Source organism: Odontesthes bonariensis, chromosome 5 (genome assembly GCF_027942865.1).
Source record: "Odontesthes bonariensis isolate fOdoBon6 chromosome 5, fOdoBon6.hap1, whole genome shotgun sequence".
Lineage (NCBI taxonomy): Eukaryota > Metazoa > Chordata > Actinopteri > Atheriniformes > Atherinopsidae > Odontesthes > Odontesthes bonariensis.
Genome location: NC_134510.1, coordinates 22,642,160 through 22,658,696, shown reverse-complemented (window position 1 = coordinate 22,658,696; position 16,537 = coordinate 22,642,160). Strand labels below are relative to the sequence as shown.

Here is a 16,537-nt window from a genome sequence, read left to right as displayed (position 1 = left end):
CATTATGCCGCTGTGGTAACACATACCGCCTATCACATTACTTTTAATGCAAATTCGCACCGTACTAAAGCCACTTACTTTTCTCTGACGTTCTGTGCATGACGTGGGTTGACCACACCTATGGGTTTGGACAGGTCTCTGAAAACCGAGGGGTCATTCAGATCCAGATCAGGAGAAGTGTAGTCACACAGGACCCAGGGAAACTGAGGAGAGACCGAGCATACAGCGACACCATGATGCCTCCTCACGTTATAAGTGCATTAATCTTTAAAGCTTTAAACAAATGAACCGCAGACATAAGTAATTCGCTGCGTTGACAGAAGCAGTGCACTTACCACAGGATACTGTGACAAATCATTGTAGGTGCGCCCAGCAATGGTGTTCAGTTGCATCAGATACTCAAAGTTGGAAATTTCTCTGTATACCCATTTCTGTTGACATCAACATTGGTTTGCATTAGGTCACAAACATGAGCATCCTTCAGCTCTGAATAAATCAGTTTCATATTCATCGGTGATGTAAATAAACACCTGAGTGAGGCCAGATGCCTTCAGCAGCTCTTGGGGAGAGCGGGAGCCGAAGTAAAACAGGTTTGGAGGTCGCAGCCCGAGGATCCTCGAGTAAACTTTGTTTCGTACCTAAAGAGTTAGAAATGAATTGTTTCAGAGCTTTTTACTCAACATAGTCTCATCTCAAAAACAGATTTCATCCAAAAGTTATGAGAGTGGGGACCAGATGAGCAACATTGTGTGTCGTTTCAGGACTAAAACTGTACATATTCATCAGGAAACGAAAATCGTTTTCTAACTGATAGGCCGCCTTTGAATGATCTGATTGTTTTATATCAAATCACGTCAATGACTTAGAATAACTTTTCCCATTTGCACAAATTCGCACCACACATTCTGCCTTTATAAGTAAAGGGCTTCCACATAGCTTTAGTATGCGCACATCGTTTATGCATCTAGCTCTAAATGTTACTGGATGGTTTATATAATGTAAATAAAGACTGAATGAAATGCTTTGCAAACCCTTTAAACCCATAATACAAACAACATAAGCACAAACAGATCATATTGAATGTTGGAATTGAACATTTTTGAAAATAAACTCACTTTGAATTTGATGTCTGATATACATTTCAGTCTTTCAAAAACAAAGAAAGGGAGGGCTTCAACCGTGAAGTTCAACAGTGTTTCTCAACATAAAAATTGTACCTTGTGAGGATTTCATTATCTACAGCACATAACATCTATGATATTCGGGCTTTCGGGCAGACTTAACACAATTCTTTAGTGGAAATCACTGCGTAGGCTCATGGAGACATCTGTAAACTAATGCCAGAGAACACAGTTCATTACTGCGTCCACAAATGTAGCTTAAATGTAACACAAACCATGTGAAGAAAAACACATCTGTAAACATGGTCTTTCACAGGGTCACAGCTCATTGAGGAGGACCGCGGTGCAGTGAAAAATGATCCGGTGCTCGAACAAATTAAATCCTGTTTTGAAAATTGCGGACATGTAACACGTCCACTTCACATTTAGCACACATTTGTGAAGGCACCGGACATGGAGAACATTATATTCAGGTTTTACAGCATTATACGCCTGCATGAAGATGATGTCTTTATGGAGAAGGCCTTACGTATTCCTGCAACTCGATGTTATACCAATTTCTCCGTGTATAACAGCAGTGTGACTAAAACGTCCAAGTCTTAAGCCATTCTCCAGGCAGCACAGACCTGTCATCCACTCAAAACATTTACTGCAGCCCTGAACTGTAGTAGCTGAAATCTTACATCAAGTATGAATGGTAAAATATTAAGCTTTTAAAATGACAGTGCTCTTCCCCTCAGCTTCCAAACACTGTCAGAGAATGGTTCTTAAATCAATGCATTCTGTTTCGTTAAAAGTAAAAGTAAAAGGATTTTTGAAAAAGAGTGGTAATCAAAGACGCCAGGGAAACAGAATTTAAAAAGCGCATCACCTTCTTTCTGAAGTTGATGAAGTAGTGAGCCTGGTCAATGAAGAAAAGCTCCAGTGCAGACCGTCGCAGGTTGTAGCGCCTCAAATGAACCTCGCGGAGCTGAGACAGGGGTCTTTTGAAATCAAACCCGATTCCTAGAGGGGGAACATTTATTATTCACCTCGGATGGACACCTCTGAGGAACAATCAAACACTGGGTGTTATCTTCACCGTCACACATTACTCACCCTCCTCTGTCTCTTCTTTCTCGCTGCTGCCGTCATAGAAGTACAGGTGATGTGTGGTGACCTCCAGACGACCCGGAACGACCGCCACAATGGTGATGAGCTCGCAGTCCTCAGACAGAACCAGTTTTTCTTTCTCGCTCTCGTCTTCTCCTTCCACCCTGAATGACAATGAAGGGGACGATCATTTGACATTTTCACAAAATGATGCTGCAAATGGTCCAAATGTTACGAGCATTTGAGACTCACTTGTTATCCAGAAAGACAAGGTCCTCCTCTCCTAACTGATCATCCTCCATGTCGCTCACTTTTGCTTCTTTAGCAACAGCCAATGGGAGGGGTTCAGAGCTGCGAGGGCTTTCAGCTCCTGATAATTGCAACAAAGAAAAAAAATTCAGAGCACCATTTTGCTTTGAGGAGAAAAATAAAAGCCAACATGTTTGTGCCGTACCCATGTTGTCCCTTAGGGCGCTGGCCTCACTGTGGGCATCATAGTTATAGTTGGGCACAAGTTTGAGACGCATCTTTGAATACGTCTCTGCATTTGATAGCTTCCATTTCACCTCCGGCTGAACTCTGACATCAAACGTGGGACAAAAAAAAAAAAAAAGGGAAAATAGCAGTTCACTTGTGGATAAAAAGGAGCAGCAAAAGGCAAGTATAATAAGAACATAAGGTGCTGCCATACTTATTGGCCCATGCTCCTCTCTCACAGGTAAAAAGCCTGCGGAAAGCTCTCCAGTGCTGCCACACCACCCCCTGCTGGTTGGAGTTCTGCTTCTGCCCGATGTGGTACCTGTTGTTCTCAGTCCGGACTCGCTTGTGGTAAGGGTCTACGATCACCTCCTGTTTTTTTTTTTACAGAGAGACACATGAAATTAGTCATCTGACCGATTAAAAACTGCTTTATGGCAAAAAAAAATTGACTTTTTGTGTTGTGAGGCCTGAAGAGTAACATTTATTTTCCTGGTTGTCCACGGATTGCAGGGTTGGCGGTTTGATGTTCAGCCCATCCAAATGGTAAAGAAAAGCTGTGAGTCTACATGCTTGTGCGAGTGGAGGAATGAAGCAGCAGCACCGCTTGTTCATTTACCTGAAACTTAGATTTGCTGTCAGATCTGTCTTTTTCTCGTCTAAATGCTGTACTCATTAAGTCATCGAAGCAGGAGTTCCAGAAATTGGACATAATGTCATGGCTCCTCCCAAATGTGTCCAGCTCGTACTGCTCCTTGGTAGGCTGAACCTGGAGACACATTTAAAGGACTCAACATAGTAATTTAGCACAAGTAAAAAAAAAATCTAAGTCAAAGATATTAGCTTAAATTACAACTTGGATAGGAACTGGCATTCACTCACACTCTCCATAAATAAACTGTAAGTAGGCAGTATATATCCACTCAATGTCTGAGAAAACTGCCTTAGCCAAGCTTCAAAACTTTGATGGTAGCCAGTTATGCCCAACTGGCTTATGTATCACAGGATTTGTATACAGAAGTAATCTAAACACAAAAGATTTATGAGCCCACACTGTCACACAGAGCAATGATGGATCTATGCTTAGCGAGTGTAGAGTGTCTGTTTGGCATCAGTTCGTAAAGCGTAAACTGATCTATGCCTAAAATACGCTGAAGGTCATCCAGAAAACACTTGGACGTTTAGTGATGAGATCTAAATCTGTGATCGCTTTTTAATTCAAACTTTGCAGTGGAGTTCTCAGGAAGTCACTGGGAGGTAACAGGTCAGGACAGGAATTAAGAAAACAGAAATCCTGTGTTTGACAAAGAACTGAGTGCACAGTATCTTGGAGTGGATGCTTGATTATACTTGCTTAGAAATGAAGCAGACATTCCCTAAAACAAAAGATAAATGACAGCTTTTATTTATATACACAAAGTCAGTCGAGACACGGACCTGCTGCTGGTAAAAGCCCTGCCACTCCACTGTGTGGCAATAAGCCTTCAGGTCCTGTGCGAAGGTGGTGCTGCCATTTGTGATGGGCAGGTTTGGCAGGAGGTTTTGCAGGGTGACGGGTTCAGCGTGCTGGTCAAGTAGAGTGCGTACAATAGGCACGAGCTGGGAGAAAGTCTCTGACTGGCTGCAGTTGGTGCTGTCCATTACACCTGCTGGCCACAAGGGGGCACCAAGCTGCCCCAACAGGAAGCAAACCTCCTCCCAGCTCAGGCAGAGCACAGTCTGGAGAAGGCTGTGGAGCTTCAAATAGGCCATCACACATACCTAAAGATGAGAAAAAGCAGAAACTTTATGAGTTAGAGCTTAAGAATGAAGTGAATAGAAATATGGTGCTTTACTTGGTTTCAAAGTGAATCTGTTGTCTGAAAATGAGTTGTGTTTGCTGTGTTGTTGACTAAAAAATGTGTTTTCTGAACCGTGTTCTCTAAAATGTTATTGATTTTCACATTATCATATTTTTCTATTCCATTGGTGTGCTTTATGGGTAAAATTCAATTAAGGCAAACAAGTATTATTTAAAAAATGTGTCAACTTTAAATACTGGAAGTTAACTTGTAATACTGAGTTACCAATACTAATGCGTGATACTACAAACTAATATAATGCTTTATCACAATTTGACTGAGCTGAAGCTAATTTAAACTTTCACAGTAATACTGGGGATTATTTTCAATGAAAGACCAATCCAAAAAGTATGATAGCAACTGTAATTTTAATATCTTGCAATAAAAAGTACAGTATTTGTCCTTAAATGTAAAATTTACAAGTAAGTTTATGGTAAGTATAAAGTAAAGTAAGTCCTAAAAATGTTCTGAAAACATGAGCAAATGTACTTGTTTACTTTCCTCCATCAAACTTAACATAGCTATGTATTTTTTTCTTATCTTATAAACAATTCTCAAGATTGTTTCCCCTCCCCAAGAAACCCACAGCTGCTCCTATATTAAGAGGCAACATTTTAAAAAAACCAAAAAGGCTTAAAGGGTAGTTAATCCACTTCTGAAATGAACAAAATAAGTTGGATGTGATGGAAAGCCTGATAGTCAGGCCATCTATTGAAGCTCTCTCGATCCCCCAATCCTACTGCAACGCAGCAGTCATAACTCAAAGAGGAGCTGCCCTTTAATACAGAACACTCCCTTACTGGAATGACTGCAATGTCTTTGCAAAGAAACCCATAGAAGGCCTGGTATTTGAAAACTGACTTTATCTTAGTGCATTTATCAAGGGAAATACTGTACTAAATACTGGTACTGAAAACCCCTTTACAACTATCTTCTGCAGAAATCCATCTAACAGGTGTTTGGGTTGTGAAAGTACAATGAGAATTATTTGACATTCATGGTCAGTGTGCAGGTCTGGTCCAGATGCGGGTGCAGCTGACCTGTGAGTGCTGTTGTTGGATATATCCTGTGATGATACGCAGGCCGATCTGGGCCATCTCTTTCAGCTCTGTGTTTCCAGGGTTGCCAGGGGTGCTGTGCCAGGCCTGTAACCTGTCCAGCAGGTTCACCACCCCCTCAAAGATCTGCAACACAACAGTGGCTGTCAACAAGGGAAGCAAAAACGCTAGACCTGTTTCCACACCTTGCGGCAGCTAAGTAAACCTTGACTAAAACCTAAACGGCACTTGAAAGGCAATTTCGATGCAACCTGCACCCAACCCTGACTCTCTGAGCTTTGTAAAACAAGACAGTAACATTTGACCTAATGTGTGATGATGAAAACACCCACACAGTCACCTGACTGGGCATACTTTCAAAGACAAACAAAAAAACTTAACTTTTATCTAATTTAGCTTCCACTGAATTCAACTGAATTTAAATTTAGCTGCAACTGAGCATTTTTGACAGCCTGTTTCAGGAAGAATGCAAAACTAGACGGGCACTCCGAGAGGACTGTCATTCAGTCACGCCAGTGCCAATGCCCTTTCTCACTCAATCAAAACTGCATAAGAAAATGTAAGGGGCTCTTCACCTCTTCTCCAAATGTAACTAAATAAGGCCTTGTAGGTTTAGTGTAATTGAAAAAGAGACAAAAAAATGCCAGTACGAACATTTCTCTACCTTGGCTCCATGAAATATGAAAGGTATGCATTCTTGCAACCTGGTGGGCATTATGGAGACCGTAGCTGCTTAAACATCTGCATTATCTTTATCCTTTGTTTGGCCTTCTGACTACATTCTTATATACTTAGAAAACTAAACACCAGATTCTGTGGAACAACACAGATTTTGTGGTCTCCGGTGAAAGTAAACAAACCGTTATCAGGACAGAGACGGGCTTTTCAGTAATCACGGACAATAGCAAGCAAATATTAGGTACTCATACCTTTTCACTCCATAGTGTGTGGTTGTCTGTACCCTCTGCAAATAAAAAGTCCTGCAGCAGCCTGAGGAGCCGAACCAGACTGGGACAGAAAGGCAGAGACACTCCCTGGGCGTCCCTCAGGTCAGATAGGGATGACTCCAGCATCATCTCCAAAAGACTGGCACACAGAGGAACAAAAAAACTTTGAATACATCACACGATAATGCTTCTGGATATTTGGACCAAAGATGACACGCATGAAAGTGTGGTTCATTTTTGAATGAACACAGCTGACCTGCGTTTGATTTCATCAGGAGGGCGCACCAACTGGCAGGAGGAGCCCAGTTTGGTGAGAACAGAAAACACCTGTCCCCTCTCCCTCCACACGACATCATCCGCCCCCTCCGCCCCACTGCCGCTCCACAGCACAGAGAAGACGATGTTGGTGAGCAGGTTGCACAGCTCCTCCTCAGGGGTCTGCTGAAGGTAGAAAATGGGTGAAAAGAGCTCAATAAAATCTCACAATTACCAAAAACACGATTCTAACGGAGACGTCTTTGACTGATTTCATGTAACGTTTACGACACTTGAGTTAATAGAGCAGGTATACCTGAGGGTTGGACGTATTGGAGATTGTGTCTCCTGTAGGGGGGTCTGTCCCATAGCTGGTGTCATCCAGAACATTGGACAAACTGGAGCTCTTCCTGGGTCTGAGCGGTGGAAATGGTTTGCAGTGCTCCAGAGGAGATGGTGTGTTGGTCAGACTCCCTGCAGGGGTGTGCATGCCAGTCTCCCCCATGCCCCCTAATTCCATATCAAAGGGCGATGTGCCAAAGGGGGAGAGCGGCTGGTAGTCTCTTCCCTCGTTTTCGGGCCGAGATGAGGTGATATCAACCGCATTGGAGACTGAGGACGAATGGCTCCCCTGATCCACCGAATCAAACGACTTAAAATGGAGGCTTGGGAAGTTTTTTAGCGTGCCTCCACCTCCGCTGGGAGGCGATTGGGATAAATCAGAGAATCCCTCGGAAATGTCCCGCTGACCGCCATCCTCCTCCTCCTCCTCATCCTCGATGTCCTGCGAACTGCGGTAGGTCAGGAAGACGTCTGGGCGCGTGTCCTCTATGAGCAGAGATTGATCTCTGCGCAGCGGCGGTCGGTAGTTTGGCTCAAAGGAGCTGTGGGTGCTTGAGTCTGCAATGCTGGCAGCGTGGGACTCGTAGGACTCTTTCACATAGAGTTTGGTCAGAACATCCTGCCAACTGGGCTGCTTGGCGAGCTGCTTCACGTAATCCTCATTGGAATAGATCAAATGAAAGAGCTAGAGTAGTTTTGGAGGAAACAGAGAGAAAGCTTGTTTTTGTTGCTGAGACGATACATTTGTTTGAACCTTTCCATTCAGAAGTTCTATTCAGACTGACCTTGCGACAGACATCCAGTCGTACGGTGAGTTCAGCTCGATGAGACAGACAGACCACAGCCAGGAGGTCTCTAAAATTAGGACTGGCATCTGTGGAACAGCACAAAATGTAAGGTGTGTTTATTCATGTTCCCATTGGCCATAGCCCAAAGTCCATTTACAAAAAAGACTTTTGAGTACTTTGTGTAATTTGTTAAGTTTTGCATTTTGCCTCTAGTTTTAACCCGTGTTTACTTGTTTAAATGCCATGCACATACGTTTAATTAGTTGATTAGTGGCACTAGCCCAGATGCAGCAAAACAAGCCCAAACCATGATACCATGTTTCATAGATAATAACGCTTCTTATTCAAACCCCAAAGTCCTATTTTAGTTCTCATCTATCCACAAACCATTTTTAAATAATTCTGGCTTGTCCATTTGATCCATAGCAAACTTGAACGGGCAGCAGTACTTTGTTTGGGGACCAATGGCTTATCAACATGGGCTAATGTGGGAAAGTGTCTTTGGTCACTTAGAAGTCACCCGTGGTCCCTTTGTGACCTTGTAGTCTGTGTCACTCTTTGCTCTTCAACCACTCCTGGGGATGTAAACAATAGACTTGAATTTCCTTCATTTGTGCGCAGCTCGTCTGACTGTGAACTGAGAGTCCGCAGTCTTTAGAGATGTTGTTGTAGCTGTTTCCAGGCTCATGAGCATCAACAACTCTTTTTCTGAGGTCCATGGAAATCTCCTTTGTTTATGTCATTTTCAACTTTTACATGACGAAGCTCTGAGTTTGATAGCTCTCCATTTTGATTTAAAATAATGTGCCCAATTACATCTGATTTTCATCCACTGATTGAAAACCTGCGATTCTATTTCCCCTTTAAAATGACCTTGAGGTTCATGTGCTTTTAATCATCACAGACATGTCATTCTGGATCATTTCCCTAAAATAATACTGTGATATGATATAATAAATATGCTTTTCTCACATCTGTAATTCTTCTTTTTTAGTTCTCTATGAACTTTTAGGAGCTGTGAAAATCTTTTCAGGCTTTTTTTCAGACCATATTTAATGTAGAAATATAGAAAATTCTTAAAGGTTCATGAACTTTCATGATGCTTACCCGTGTCAAGTTTCCTTTCTCTACATATCATATTCAGTTGATTTGCGCTGGCTGCGAAGATTAGGTGATGGCAGTTCAGTATTTATTTGAAAATACCTGGATTTGCAACACTTAGATTACGTGAGATCTTCACTTTAGTGCCAAATTTCATCAGCAGTTGTGGAGAATGATTAGTAACGTGGTCAACATGACAAATATAAGCTTGACAGTTGTTTTCTTGTTAACTTTGTGGAGAATCAGCCCACTTTTATGCTTTATTTCTAACTTCAACTTTGATTATTTCTTATTCGAAACGCATTTGTCCTTTGTCATCCGCCTCAAATACTGAAGAAAAAACACTTGTTTTCTTATCACCTGTAGCAAGGACCTGCTCGTACAGACAGCGCACAGTCGTCATGGTGACGGGAATGTCTTCAAGAAAGCAAACCAGTCCAAGATAGCCAAAATCTTTCAACTTGATGCGTTGCTTGTTGCGCTCAGACACTTTCTCGCTCTTGAGGATTTTGTATAAAACCTGGAGCAAAACAAGAAATGTGTCCCATTTTGATATTTCTCAAGGGATTTCACTCTTAAATCAATTGTTGGTATCAAGAAGAGGTCTCACCCTGAATACTCTCTCTCTGGCCTCATCCCCAAAGCTTGGAGTGAGCAGCAAGCCGTACAGTTGCTCCACACCCCACTCCAGCAGCACGGTCTGCACCTGCTCACGAGGAGGGCTGCTCCTCAGGAGCTCATACAGCACGTCCAAGGCTCTAGCCACCTGACAGACAGATGAGCCGATAGGTAACTCAGATTTATGACTGAGGGAGGGTAAAGTTGAATCAGAGGGGAGTTAGAAAATAAAATACACGCCACAACATGAGGATAAAGAAAGAAAGCTCAGATGATCGGGGAGTGTTCGGCTGGAAACCGAGAGTGAACTATCACACTGAAAAGGTCAAATGTTTGCAATATTACGCATATCGAATAAAAACAGCAATAAAACACAAGAGTATTACCTGCTGCTCTTCTCCAACGGTCAGAATGTAGGCAAGGACACTGTGAAGCTCCTCTTGTGTCGGGGACTTGAGAAAATCTTTGAGCAGGGAAAACAGAGATGTCTGAATCGTCTGCTTCTCATCAGACAAAGAGCTGCCATCTCTCTCCAAACTGCAACCAAAGAAATTAACAGAGAACACGGTGGAGTTATGATATTACTTGCCACTGAAATGTTGGTTTCAGTTGGTTTTGAATTTATGTATCATTTTGGGTCCCAGCTGGACACCACACGACTGCTACGAATGTTTCACCTGTAATATGTCCGAATGGTATCCAGAATGTATTGGACTCCATACTTCCTCTTCAAGCGTTGCTTGCTTTTGTTTATCACAGATGACAGGTACTGAACATGTGCTTTGAGACAAAAAGAATACTGTTTATCATCTCCGCTGAGGCTGACATTTAGAAATGCCAAATCATTATGTAAGGTTGTGTTGAAGAAGTGCAGTAATTTTCAGGACACTGAAGTGATTCACTTTGAATCCCTCCCACAGCCTGAACTTGAAGCATTAATGTGTTCTATCTGTGACCTATTGTTCCTCCAGTTTCCTCTTGCTCATTTCAGTACTGGTGTGAATAACAAATAGCTTCAGCAGACATGAAAAGCTTCACAGGGACATTTATTAGGCAGAAGAGGGGCTGCCCATTCCTTACCCAAGCAAACAGCAAAATGACTCTTAGTCCAGATGCGGAAATTAAAGAGTAGGTGCTGGTAGAGCTGCTGTAGAAGTGGGCTGTTGCCCTCATTGAAAACCTGCTCCAGCAGTAGCTGACATGCCATTAAAACGTTCATGTCCATCATAGTGCCTGGAACCTGCAGCAGACACAAGTACAGTACTTAGTTGTTTAGGGTATTTGGATTAGTCTGTATGCAGGGGCTTGTGTAGACTTTGGTTTTAGTAACACTTAAAGCTGATCAGGTGCGCCAGACAGTTGAGTGTTTGTGTGCTGTTTATACTGTGTTTTTGTCTTTTCAAACTTCCAAATATGGACACCCCATGTGATTATTAGGCCATCGGGTAGTTTCCTTACAGGACACTCCACCTTAACGTCACATATTTCAACATATCCTGCAGCATGCATGCACATCTGCGCTGCAGCCATGCACTTGCCTGGTTGCAGCCAGTGAAGATTCATTGTGTGTTATCGTGAATTCAAAGAACTACTACAGTTACGTTACTGAAAACTAGCACCATAGTGACACTGTAATGCAAGAAAATGGAAGTTTGCCTTTAATGGCTCAGTGACAAACGTAATCTAACTTTCCTACAGTTGACATTGAAAGTGTGTGCAGCAATAACTCAACTAAATGTATCTGGTAGCGTTTGACAGCTAACAAAATAAATCTTTTTTAATTGAAAGAAATGCCCACAGCTGAAAATAATGTATAAACACTTCACAATGAGCTCTCACTTGATTGTCCATTATAATATCTTACATTTTATATTCTATAACTAAATAAGTAATTCTCCTAAATTTGACATGGCTAGCATTGTTTCATCAGATTCAGAGTGAAACCATGCAATCAGGCAATGTGTATGAAATCTCCCACACACGCATTTTTGATACCATCATTCTGACAGACTCCTGCTGTTTCCCAACACCAGACCCATTCATTACACGGCAATGATACAGCAGCGATGGAAAAGGTCAGACATTCATTTTCGATGCTAATCAGCTCTTCTTGTGGTTTGTTTCTGGAGCATGCTGAACATGTGGGGCACCTACTTTGCTGAGCATGGCGCCCATGATGCTCGGTCCCTGGCACTGCAGCAGACTCTCCTGATTGACAGGATGATGACGAATCAGGTTTTTCACCATCAGCAGGAAGGCAGCAACACAGTTTCTCTCAAGTCGGCCTTCTGAGTGAAAAAAAAACAAAAAAACGAGGTTTAAGACTTCCTGTGTTACCCACAGCCATATTTGTGCATTACTAAGCACTTTATTGACATTATCACGTCTCAAGATGAGTCAATGTTACTATTTACGCAAATGTGCTGATCCTCTGAAACGCTATTCTTCCAGTAACTCATTCTGAACATGATGTTTCTGACATTTAACCTCTTGGCTTTGATTGTGCAATCTTTACTATGTATGTCGAGCATTTCCTGTTTGTCCTTGCATCATACAGATTGAATAGGCTTTGGCTTACTTAATATCAAGAACGTTAAAACCGCCCTGAAAGTCAATTTCAACAATTAACAAATAGTGTAAAAATGAACCAGGGTAAAGAAAAATGCTGTATTCATGATACTTAAAGATTTGATCATATCAAGCATACTGTATTTTCAAATTGACTAACTTTCTAATATAGCTCATGTATTCATAATTTTAAATTCAGAGATTCAGAGATTCTTCCACCTTTGAAGATAATGGCAGAGGTTTAATGCTCACAGTATTGCAAAGTTTTTTTAAACGGAGGAAATATTTCCAGAGGAATGCACCTGCTACTCTATAGAAATCTCAGAAAACACTATAAACTCTTTTCCATCAGTCAATTTCATATAGAGTAGCTAAAAATATTTAGATATTACTAGGGATGGAATATACTTTATGTAATTTCAGAGGGCATCAAAAGGAAATCTGACCTGCAGATTTGTTCAGAGGCAGCAGCATAGTGGCCGGGCCTCTGGAGGAGGTGAGCTCTGGTCCCAACAAGTCTGAGGTGTCCTGACTGCCGTTGTAAACTTGCTCGGCAACACACACCTGCTCGAGCAGAGGCAGCAAAACGCCAATACCTCCGACCACATTTACGACATCCTACAGGGAGAAAAAAAAGAAAGACATCATTTCCATCAGCAAACGTTTGATTTGACACGAAAAATAGCATGAACAAAATGAACCCAGTCAAAGCAAAGCAGCAAATAAAGGAGCAAAAGTTAACAAAGTTAGAGCAGCATAGAGTATTCACTTTATAGTATGAAGGTCCTCAAAAAGCACTTCTTACTAGATGAGTTAATGATTTGATAAAGACAGACACCTCAGCTACAAATCATATTTAAATCTTTCACAACTAACCTTTATGTCCCAGTTGACCACTCGATGTCCTGTAAGTCTGCCATCGTATTGATGATTGGGTGCCAGGTCCAGACATATCTGACTCTGAAATGCCTGAAGCAAACACATACATGTAAACAAGTACAGCTGGTATTGGCAGAGTAATGCAGTGAGGGAATTTTCCTTAGTTTCAGTGAGTCACCTGTGGAGTGTAGTAGAGCAGAAGCTTGCTATTGAGATCAGATAACTCTCCATCCACTTTGAATAAGGACACGTGATTGGGGCCTGCGATAAAGAGCACGTGGCAATGTAGGTCATGAAATATGCAAAGAATACTCGTACATGCAAACATACTCCTGTTTTCAGTGTACGCAAGACTCATGTTTCACTGTTGGGGCACTGTGACTTTCTTAACAACTGGTTTCATAAGCACATGACTGTTTGGTGAATTCTGGATAAGGTAAAAGCTCTGCACAGAGCACAACTGACCTGCAGCATGTAGAGTCCTTGCCTGAGTGTGCTGCAGAGCTTCGTGGCAGATGAAGGCGGTGCCCAGGAGCCCATCCAAAGATGTGGGTGATCCCCACTCTGTGTCCTGTAGTCCTGCTGGAATGGTGTGCACGGAAGATTCTGGCAAAGACCCCCAACGGCCTCCTGCAAAGGTGGCTGGAAAGGACTGGGAACGGATGAGGGAGGGACCGTGGGCAGGGAAGGCAAACTCAGGCGATGGACAGGAGATAAAGGACGCGGGAAGGTTTGGGGAGGTGGTGGTGGTTGTGGTCCGGTGGCCCGCAGAGCCGATGCAACAGGAGGTGAAAGGCTGCAGTACCAGGTGAGGGTGATACAGAGGTAAAACAGCGGAAAGGTAGACTGATAGGGAGGAACACTTTAGTGGTACAGGCAGTACATATCAGATACTAGTTTAAGTTACCTCACTAAAAGATGGAAAACGAAGCTGAGCAGTTTTACGTTGTTCTCCATCGATGTAGATTGTGACCAGGTTCTGACCAAAAGGACGGCGGCCTGGGATGTGAACTATAGCCACTGAATGCTATAGCAAAGATGACATTAAAGGTCTGCATTATTTCATTGGTGTTCACAATTATTTAAAAATATATATATATATATATATACGGTGCAAGCATTGATTTTCTCTCGGATCAAATCTATTTTCGTTTGAGTTAAACGAAGACAAATATTGGCCAGAATTCATCATAACTGTATTATGTGTCCACACTCACCCAGCACGAATCAACTAGTGGGTACTCTGGCAAAGCAACAGCCATGTAGTCCTTCTTTGTGCATACAGCCACCACAAGCACTCCCTCCATAGTGAAGAAGGCTTCAAGCCCAGTTCCACTTGCTGTGAAGAAACTTTACAGGAGAAAAGATATTGCTGTCTAAGACTGTATCATACAGCTGTAAATATAAAAGCTGCACCAAATTTGTGTGTCTCTACCTGTAGAGTTGCTTCCTGCGTGGTCCTTTTCCCATGTCATGCTGAGACCCCATGCCCGAGTTGGCAGGAGGTCTACGGCTGTGAGAGATCTCTGAGTGATAAGAAGGGAAGTCCATGTTGAGGCAGAGCCAAGCATGGAATGCGAACCCACTGCCTGGCCATCGCTGGACTGTAGGCACCATGATACCTGCCATGGGGGGCGTAAGATCAAAATACTGCAAAGCACTGTCCTGGCCTTCTCTGGCTGCCATGGCTGAGAGAACGCGTATGATGCGAGTGCAATAGGGGTGCACCTTCCCGACCACTGCACCACTGTCTTGATCCACCCTTAGGAGTCTTAGGAGGCTCTTCAGCTCTTCTGGTCTAAGACACAGGGTGCCCAAGTCCTGCAACAGGCCCAGCAGGGCATCTGCACACTGCCTGTCCAGACTCTGGGGCTGCGAAAGCACCTGCAGCAAAGCCCCCACCATGCCTGCTTCCACGGCCACAGTACGACAGGACAGGGAGCCTCCACATACAGCAGCCAACCACTGGGCTACCAGCAGCTGAAGGTCTCTCTGCCCTGACAGGTCAGGCAGCCACTGTAGAAGCAGCAGCAACGGCTGGTCGTTGCTGATGCCGAGGTGATGAGCATGGACGTGCTCACCCTCCACCGCCTGAAGAGAAGGCAGACATTGAAGGTAAGATTCAAACAAGGTGAAATAATCAGGTTAATTAGCAATAACACCATTATAACTGGAGCAAGGCCCAAAAAGAGCAACTTGACTTGTAATATCTCTGCGCTAAGGGGGGGATAATGAAGAAATGCCCTTTCACCATGTTCATCAGCTCCTGCAGGAGCCTTTTGGTGGGTTGACCTTGACTCTTCAACACATCGAACAGCTGTGAGTAGCCAATCCGCTCCTTGAAAACCTCCTGAGAGGAAGGGGGACAGAAATAGGTTGGAAAAAGCTGCTCTAAAGGGGATAACTGGTAGCTGGCACAGTTCCATTCCAAGGAAATACAATGAGCTTTCCAACATGAGCGGAAAGCAACTTTCCTCATCAGCCACTTATTTTAGCTGCCATTGTTGAAACTCTAATGAAAAAAATGTTGTAAAAATGTTATTTATTGCTGAAAACCAATGTAAAAGCACGAAATGTTTATTTTTTGATCACATGAAAATCAAGGAGGGCCTTACCTTAGCAGAAGGTGAGTTACTCATTATAGCTGTGAGGACCCCCAGGGCATGAACTGTAATACTGTCTGATCCTTTCTCCCAGACCTACATGAAAATATGGAGGTGCAATTTAATGCCGTACTACATAGGTAAAAAAATAAATCATCGTGAGTTGACATGAAAAAGCCAAAAAGACATCTCAGATGCATATAACAAAAAGTACGTTCTGCACACCCCCATCCCACCCAAAATAAAAATTTGAACCCTCGTTATCTGTAAAATGCAAGAGGAGGTACACCATAATTACTGCAGCAGGCTGGGTCAAAGTGGAGTAAAGGGCTGTACCAATAACCAAACAATCACCTCTTTATTAATTGCTGATAGGGCCACGCATGCAAAAACCAAAGCCAACCAACAAAAATGAACTGAGGCAAATCCCGGCCATTGCTGGAAATAAGTCAACATCAAGCTCCAGGACACGAGGCAGGTCTTTTACACAAGCACCACCAGTCACATGAAAAGCCGTAAAAATAGGAAGAAAAGCAGGAAAGACATGCACCAAAAAACAACCATTTCATGCACAGTGATAAACACAGCATGCCCTTCTTGCCCAGTGTTGTAAACAGGGAATTCAGCCTGCAATTTCTATGATATAAGTCAACACATTTAAACAGGACAAACAATTGTCCCAAATAAGGGTAGCTTAGGCAGTAAGTGGGCATTCAAGATGGGCAGATACGACACGAGAAGAGAAAACCTGATGACACTTATCATGTCTAGCCATACCTGCTTTATTTACAAATGAGTGTAAGCCAGACTTCCTGCCTAAAGCTTCCTGTTTAAATAGCTCAGAGCA

The 16,537-nt window shown here is 42.8% G+C and overlaps 1 protein-coding gene across 5 annotated transcripts in view; it reads right to left on the bottom strand.

Annotated features, from left to right (window-relative positions):
- nbeal2 (neurobeachin-like 2) overlaps positions 1-16,537 on the bottom strand; it is a 36,603-nt gene that overhangs the window by 7,691 nt on the left and 12,375 nt on the right. For 3 of the 5 annotated variants that reach the window (XM_075465391.1, XM_075465395.1, XM_075465394.1), the window contains 30 exons: positions 15,703-15,786; positions 15,339-15,437; positions 14,523-15,178; positions 14,305-14,437; positions 13,995-14,114; positions 13,553-13,883; positions 13,266-13,348; positions 13,085-13,177; positions 12,655-12,826; positions 11,795-11,928; positions 10,721-10,880; positions 10,318-10,420; positions 10,027-10,177; positions 9,633-9,788; positions 9,383-9,542; positions 7,919-8,007; positions 7,108-7,818; positions 6,793-6,977; positions 6,519-6,675; positions 5,572-5,715; positions 4,128-4,451; positions 3,310-3,459; positions 2,905-3,062; positions 2,668-2,792; positions 2,466-2,583; positions 2,220-2,377; positions 1,993-2,126; positions 531-638; positions 336-431; positions 79-203 (listed from right to left, as the gene is read on the bottom strand). In XM_075465391.1, the coding sequence (XP_075321506.1) occupies positions 79-203; positions 336-431; positions 531-638; positions 1,993-2,126; positions 2,220-2,377; positions 2,466-2,583; positions 2,668-2,792; positions 2,905-3,062; positions 3,310-3,459; positions 4,128-4,451; positions 5,572-5,715; positions 6,519-6,675; positions 6,793-6,977; positions 7,108-7,818; positions 7,919-8,007; positions 9,383-9,542; positions 9,633-9,788; positions 10,027-10,177; positions 10,318-10,420; positions 10,721-10,880; positions 11,795-11,928; positions 12,655-12,826; positions 13,085-13,177; positions 13,266-13,348; positions 13,553-13,883; positions 13,995-14,114; positions 14,305-14,437; positions 14,523-15,178; positions 15,339-15,437; positions 15,703-15,786 (5,417 nt within the window). The remainder of the gene's footprint in view (positions 1-78; positions 204-335; positions 432-530; positions 639-1,992; positions 2,127-2,219; positions 2,378-2,465; positions 2,584-2,667; positions 2,793-2,904; positions 3,063-3,309; positions 3,460-4,127; positions 4,452-5,571; positions 5,716-6,518; positions 6,676-6,792; positions 6,978-7,107; positions 7,819-7,918; positions 8,008-9,382; positions 9,543-9,632; positions 9,789-10,026; positions 10,178-10,317; positions 10,421-10,720; positions 10,881-11,794; positions 11,929-12,654; positions 12,827-13,084; positions 13,178-13,265; positions 13,349-13,552; positions 13,884-13,994; positions 14,115-14,304; positions 14,438-14,522; positions 15,179-15,338; positions 15,438-15,702; positions 15,787-16,537) is intronic. The other 2 variants (XM_075465393.1, XM_075465392.1) reach the window with 2 other exon arrangements.